Source organism: Denticeps clupeoides, chromosome 3 (genome assembly GCF_900700375.1).
Source record: "Denticeps clupeoides chromosome 3, fDenClu1.1, whole genome shotgun sequence".
Taxonomy (NCBI): domain Eukaryota; kingdom Metazoa; phylum Chordata; class Actinopteri; order Clupeiformes; family Denticipitidae; genus Denticeps; species Denticeps clupeoides.
In genome coordinates this window covers 34,828,218-34,835,362 of record NC_041709.1, presented here as the reverse complement: position 1 = coordinate 34,835,362, position 7,145 = coordinate 34,828,218, and the positions used below count along the sequence as shown (strand labels likewise).

General features: G+C 50.3%; 2 protein-coding genes across 5 annotated transcripts; both read right to left on the bottom strand.

Moving 5' to 3' along the window:
* Positions 1-140: 140 nt before the first annotated feature.
* On the bottom strand, positions 141-630 carry nanos3 (nanos homolog 3). The gene has a single exon (XM_028972541.1). It carries the CDS (start codon positions 560-562, stop codon positions 182-184), a length of 381 nt encoding a protein of 126 aa, XP_028828374.1. The 5' UTR covers positions 563-630; the 3' UTR covers positions 141-181.
* A 1,568-nt stretch (positions 631-2,198) lies between these two features.
* Positions 2,199-6,838, bottom strand: LOC114785757 (afadin- and alpha-actinin-binding protein). 4 transcript variants are annotated; one of them, XM_028972326.1, is made up of 10 exons: positions 6,313-6,838; positions 6,044-6,112; positions 5,089-5,206; positions 4,926-5,004; positions 4,686-4,806; positions 4,457-4,604; positions 4,249-4,352; positions 3,357-3,518; positions 3,179-3,263; positions 2,199-2,771 (listed from the first exon to the last, which is right to left on the bottom strand). In XM_028972326.1, the coding sequence occupies exons 1-10, from the start codon at positions 6,484-6,486 to the stop codon at positions 2,596-2,598; spliced, it is 1,236 nt and encodes a 411-aa protein (XP_028828159.1). In that variant the 5' UTR covers positions 6,487-6,838; the 3' UTR covers positions 2,199-2,595. The 4 variants fall into 4 exon arrangements, with proteins under 4 accessions (XP_028828159.1, XP_028828158.1, XP_028828157.1 ...); XM_028972325.1 differs by having other exon boundaries at positions 4,457-4,806; positions 6,313-6,427; positions 6,695-6,838; XM_028972324.1 differs by having other exon boundaries at positions 4,457-4,806.
* Positions 6,839-7,145: the final 307 nt, after the last annotated feature.

Below are 7,145 nucleotides of genomic sequence, written 5' to 3'. Positions count from 1 at the left end.
ACACACACCCACACGCAAAACAAAGTTAAGTAAAGTGCTGAAAAGCATGCAAAAGTGATAAATAAAGGCAAAAAAAAAAGGTTAAACCGCGGCCCGACTCCGACGTGTGCGACCCTTCATTAAAACGTTTAAAAGCTCGGCTCGGTTCGGCACGACTCGGCTCCGTTCGGCTCGACTCGGCTCAGCGGGCAGAACGCGTGTACACCGACGTGTAGCTGCTGTCCACCAGCGGACAGAACCTCTTGGTGTGGGCGGCCGGCCCGGTGGCTCCGCACTGGGGGCAGACGTAGCTCCGCAGGTACGGGCACACCACCTCCCCGCCGCGGTCCTTCAGGCAGTGGGAGCCGAACACCGCCTGGGACTCGCCGTTGTGCTTGCAGAAGCTGCAGAACTTCCTCGCCGGAGGCCCGCGGTCGGAGGGCTCGGCTCCGGCGGCCGGCGGGGTCGGCGGGGCCGCGACGCCGCCGCCCTGGATCCCCTTCAGGGTGTCGGCCAAGCCCAGGTAGTCCCGCCAGGGCTGGAAGTCCTGCGTCCTGCGCTCCATGTGTCCAAATGGCGCCATGTCAGCCGCCCGGAACCCCACCGGCCCTGCTGCTGATGATGATGATGATGATGATGATGATGATGATGCCCTAACAGCAGCGCACGGAGCCAGCACGCGCCCTCGGCGTGGCCCGTGGGTGCGGGAAGAATCCACAGGTGCCGGGGCGGCGGGGGAAAAATGGACCAGTCGAACTCAAGCCCAAGGGGGTTATTTTACATTTCCAGCATTTACCAGACCCCCTTATCCAGAGCGACTTACAATCAGTAGTGACAGGGACAGTCCCCCCCTGGAGATACTCAGGGTTAAGTGTCTTGCTCAGGGACACGATGGTAGTAAGTGGGGTTCGAACCTGGGTCTTCTGGTCCATAGGCGAGTGTGTTACCCACCAGGCTACTACCACCCCACCTTCCAATCGAACAACTACAAAATCACCAAATACATTTTAATGTTCCTGCTGCCTGGGATTTTTTCGTCAGTAAATTGACATGTGGAAAAAAGGTCTGACTGGTGTCTGGACATGTTCCCACCGTCCCATAATTTGGTTCTGATTTTGGCAGAACTTTATTTTCAGCATAAATGTTTTGCTTATTGTCCCAGCAAGATATTGCATCATGTAAAACATGCGCCCAACCATCTCAGTTTAAACATTTTTTAAAAACCCGCTCCCACCGCAGGTCTACGTGAACAGAACGCTCCTGGGATGAAAATGCTCTGATTCACTCGAGTTCACGTTCGAGTGAGCTTTATTGCCGTTTCAGCTACGTACAGGTTGCAGGTTTACTTCCTGCAGAGGCTCAGTGGCACCGAACCGGCAACCTTCTGATTACGGGGCCACTTCCTTAAACGCTAGGCCATTACTGCCCCACTCTTCTCCCACTCCATGGTCCATGGAGTCTGCGTATCGACAGGAGGTTGAACGGATGGTGACATGTTGACAGACCCACTTAAAGCTGAACACACTCAGGTCAGCGGAGATGACTGAACTTTGCCAAACTTCACCTCATCACATCTGGAAGACCTGTGTCAACTGTGGAGACGTTCAAGTTCATTTCCTGAGGTGACTGAAGAAGTGTGAAGTGCAGTCATCAAATCGGTCCTTTTCCACCAGCATTTTCCACCAGCATCAGATCAGACGCCCTTTTTCAGGACGTCTTTCAATCAGTAGTGTCAGTAACTGGTTGTCATTGTGTCTGGTCTTTACTTCCTTTGTTCGATTTACCTTCTGCATCCAATCAGTAGTTACAGGGACAGTCCCCCTCCTGGACACACTCAGGGTTAAGTGTCTTGCTCAGGGACACGATGGTAGTAAGTGGGGTTCGAACCCGGGTCTTCTGGTTCGTAGTCGAGTGTGTTACCCGCTAGCACCACTCTATTCACTTTTCTTTAGCACCTGATGTAAGAGAGTCCTCACGGCAGCAGTGGTTCGGTCACTGTATATGCATGAACATTTAGAATTTGAAAATAGCCCACATTGCATCTGCATCCTGTCGCGGAGTGTGGAACATCTCATCCTTCCCCTGACCCTAGCCGGGGAGAAGTAACAACCGTACATCGAAACGATTCTGATAGCGGCAATATGGATCCCAGACATGGACCCAGTGGTCATGTTGGTAATCCATGCACATCATCAGCCTCCTGCAACATCCATGTCTTTCTTCAAGGAGGATGAAGCACATAGGCACAGGGTTGAAACTTTTATTGGAAAAAAAAAAATTAAATACTTAAATATCAATAAAAAGAAAATACTAAAAGGAACATTCAAGATCATGCATGTCCAGCGCAAGACAAACTTTCTTTGACACTGCCGTTCGGTTCTCAGACACCGGGGGACTAGAGAGAGGAGTGATAAAGAGAGTTATTACAGTTGCATGAATGTAAAATAAACCAATGGAGACCAACAGAATCAATACGGATGGAAAAGTGACCTTCTCGTCTCTCTAAAGCACGTTGGGTCGCGCGACGTATGAGAACGGGTCGTGCGAACTGCTGGTTCCGTGCCGAACGAATGTCCGCATTCTGAACGGAGCCCGTTTGGCTCTTACTCGTGTTAATTAGCGTGTGACCAACCTGTTGGGGCAGTAGGGCAGTCTGAGGGCAGAGTAGAGCTCAGGAGTGCTAGGGGTCACGACGTCCTCTTGGGGGGACCAGGGGTTCGGGTCGAACCTTGGGAAGCACGGAGTGGATGGAAACTTGGGTGGAGGAGGAGTCACGTGACCAGGAACTGTAACTGACGGCAAAAACAACAAAAAAGCTGTAACGTTTCGGTTCAATATAGTTAACCAAACAACCTTTTTAAAAGTGAACCTTGAATTTAATAGATTGCTCGCTTTGAACGTTGCAACAGTCAAACAACAACAAAGTGAAGTGATTGTCACATGTGATACACAGCAGCGCAGCACACGGTGCACACAGTGAAATTTGTCCTCTGCATTTAACCCATCACCCTGAGTGAGCAGTGGGCAGCCATGGGGAGCAGTGTGTGGGGACGGTGCTTTGCTCAGTGGCACCTCAGTGGCACCTTTGCGGCTCGGGATTCGAACCGGAAACCTTCTGATCACAGGGCCGCTTCCTTAACCGCTAGGCCACCACTGCCCCAGTCGCCAGTCGTGGAGGTCGAGAAGGGAACAGACTCACTGAGGGTGGACGGCTTTGGTCCTGGGGTGAAACCCAGATACTGCCACTTCACCAGAGACGCTCGCTGCTGCTCAAACTGGCACCTCTGGCACGAAAAAAATAAATAAAATAAAAATGCACATTTGGTCATGATCTGGGCATAATGGGCCAAAGCACTCGCTTACATCAGGTCCCGTACCTCATGGCCCAGCCGGATGGCAGCGTCGGTGAAGGCCTGCCTCTCCCTCTCAAAGCTCCGCCTCTGACGTTCAAACTCCGCCCACTTTACCTGAAGCCGTTCCCATTCCTCCAGATAATATGAATCGGCAAGAGATCCAGGAAGGGGTGGAGCCACGCTGTCCTGAGAGAGATTACATCGGAACTTGACCAACGACAGAAGATGCCCTGGTCTGAAAGGAGGACATTATCTTTTATTTTGTTTATTTAAACCCTGCCATTCTTCAGGAATGGTTGGAGGAACATACAGTAAGTGTTGAGTTGGCCTCAAAACTCCACAGACCTCAAAGCTGCGTTCTGAAAGCCCATAAATACAATATCTGTACCGTTTATATAGCACAGTTGGTTTGGCTGAATGCAAAGAAGCAGTTTCATTTGTAAAACCGCCTATCCTCCTCATTCATGGCACAGATGTGTGGATGGAGTCTTCAAAACAACAAAAATTCACCGGTTTCGCCCTCATTTGTTCCTACACTTGTGTTCAAAATCTGTTAAGATGCTTTAGAGTCAGCAGATATGTGGATGCGCTGCTCGCCATGCTGGTCTAATTACCCTCTATTCGTGAAAGTGAAGTGCACACAATGAATTGTGTCCTCTGCTTTTAACAGTCATCCTTTTTGAGCAGTGGGCAGCCATGACAGGCGCCCAGGGAGCAGCGTGTGGGGACGCTTGGCGGGTCGGGATTCGAACCCGCAACCTTCTGATTACGGGTCCATTACCTTACCCGCTTGGCCACCACTGCTCTATTCAGACCTGTGTGTTCACTGGTTGATCCTGGATGGTCAGTTTTGGTGAGTTGCGGTCTCTGCTGGTCATGACAGCCGTGTGTGTGTGTGTGTGTGTGTGTGTCTGACCTGTAGCATTTGCTGCTGTAATCTGACCAAGTTCTGACTCTGGTCCAGTTCGGCTTCCAACTGTGCAATCAGCTTGTCCTGATCCGTTCCAGTTCCTGTAATGCCTACCACACACACACACACACACACCGGAGGGGGATTATTGGATGCTTACTCACCAGTCAACACACACACACACACACACACACACACACACACTTGTCCTTACTCTGCATGAAACACCGCTTCAGCCCAATGTTTCGCACCTTTATCCACTCCTGGACCACACCGCCGGTCACATGATCACCTAGCGCAGTCTCTGATTCGACGAGCCATTTGCTGTCTGGCTCCTGCTCGTCACAGTCGCCCTTGGAAACCTGTCCAGTCCGGCGTACAATATGAAAGGTCTGAAACGTGATTTGGAGGATAAACTGTGGAATGAAACAGTAATGGTGGACCTTCTCCATGTCTGTTCTGAGCCCATGTAGTAGTGTGGTGAGGGCGTGTCTCAACTTCATTGCCTCTCGAAGCTCCGCCTCTCGTCTCTCCAGCATCAAACTTAAGGCTTCTTCATCTCTTCTGACAGACACACACAGTTCACCCTTATTCATCATCTCTCCCACTTCACAAGTATTTAGAAGATGATTCCAAAACCCCATGTATGATGCAACAGGTGCCACCGGGATCAGGCTACACACCTGCCATCAGACCGCGGGATCTTAGCAGCGAGGTCCTTCTTCGCCAGAGCTTTGGGCTGACCATTCAGAACCTCAATGGCTGAGGGCAAAAGTAGGCGTGACGGGAGGTCAGAGGAGCATCACTGGCCACGAGCAGGACTTCCTTGTCTGGAAGGTCCCTCACCTGCTGCCCTCTCCCTGTACCTGTCCGAGAAAAGCCGGTCCTTCAGCCTGCCGTTCTGCTGCTCTCTGCGTTTCAACTCCGCCCCCTGCTGGCTGCAGCGGGACTGCAGATGCGAACACTGCAACACACACATTTACATTTCCAGCATTCCCCAGACGCCCTTATAATCAGTAGTTACAGGGACAGTCCCCCCCTGGAGACACTCAGGGTTAAGTGTCTTGCTCAGGGACACAATGCTAGTAAGTGGGGTTTGAATGTGGGTCTTCTGGTTCATAGACGAGCTTGTTACCCATTATGAACACAACTAATTCAGTAGGCCATCTGAATAAATAACATCAGCAGACCATACCACCCTCTGGAATATGCACATTACGTATATATATTTTACGTAGCTGAAGTTACCGCCCACAGCCAGACAAAACAGGGCGCGGCCACCACGAGACAAAAACACAAACGGCGGAGCTTCAGTGACCGGTTTCAGCTCCACCTACATGTTGAGATGTCTCTATACAAACTGGATATACGCCATTTATACCCCAAACAAGCGGGCGAGGGAACCGACCCGCAACCAGAAGGTCGCCAGTTCGAATCCCAAACCGCTGAGGTCCCCTTGATGAAAGTCCCGTCCCCACACACTGCTCCCCAGGCGCCTGTCATGGTGCCCACTGCTCACCAAGGGTGATGGTTAAATACAGAGGACTCGTTTCACCGTGTGCTGTGCTGCAGTCTCACAATGACAATTTTAAGAAATTTAGCACACAAAGTGCTTTATATATATTTCATAATAATGGTTGTATTTGTACCCTTATTTTATTTATATACAATAAGTTATTATTGTAGATTGTATTGTACTATTTTTACTATTGTAATTATATTATTCTCTGTGGATAAAATCTCTGGGATAAATTGAAGTTTTTCAGATTTTTTGGACTCTGTGAGAGGTGGAGGGAGAGACCTTCTCCCGTTCTCTCCTCAGAGACTCCTGCAGCCTGGCGACATCCTGGTCCCTTTCAGCAAGCTGTTCCTGAAAGACAGAATTTCTTTAAAAATAAAAATATATATATTCAGCAAATTACTTTTTACCCTCAACTTTTTCCTGTAGATTTAGAGGAGCAATTTGCAAGTTCTGCCCTGGCGCCCGTCCCGGCGTGACCATGGGAGGGCGCCGCGGGGTGGGCTGTGCTCAGGCCTGAGAAGAGAAGGTAGAAGGCGGGTGTGTCTCACCGTGTGAAGAGGGTGTGGCTGGGTGTGGGCGTGGCTCACGGTGCCACCTGTGCATTCCTGCACAGCCCGGCGGGATTTGGGCGGCGCCCGGCCCTGCCTGTGAGCCATCTGGGTTCTAGAAGTCGGGTACGACGAAACATCAGTGTTACAACGACAAGAAAGCACATCTTCCATAACATGGAGAAGGTTGAACGAGGAAGGGAAGAGTCCAGAAGAAACAAATTAAACCAAGACTCTGTGACTGCTCCATATTACCAGAGATCTTTAATTAGTGTGTGGTTTCCAGGAAAAGCAGGTCAGGAACCAAGAAGTTGGATCAGAACAAGTTCCCCTCCAGGTTTATTGTGGACGCAAAACCAGAACTTCTTTAAGGTGCACGTACCTCGTTTACTGGAACCAGGTGTGAGGAACCTGGAGCCAATTCAGCAATTGATCGATTAATCAGTTCAGCTCCGGTTCCGATTGGCCGACTGAAGGAACCGGACAGCTCTGGTGAACATCAGACAGTAGTAACCTAGTGGGTAACACACATGCCTGTGAACCAGAAGACCCAGGTTCAAATCCCACTTACTACCATCGTGTCCCTGAGCAGGACACTTAACCCTGAGTGTCTCCAGGGGGGGACTGTCCCTGTAACTACTTACTATGAACCAGAAGACCCAGGTTCAAATCCCACTTACCATCGTAGTAAGTTCAGCTCTGTAAGTGAGCAAGACACTAAACCCTGAGTGTCTCCAGGGGGAGACTGTCCCTGTAACTACTGATTGTAAGTCGCTCTGGATAAGGGCGTCTGATAAATGCTGTAAATGTAACCAGAAGACCCAGGTTCAAAT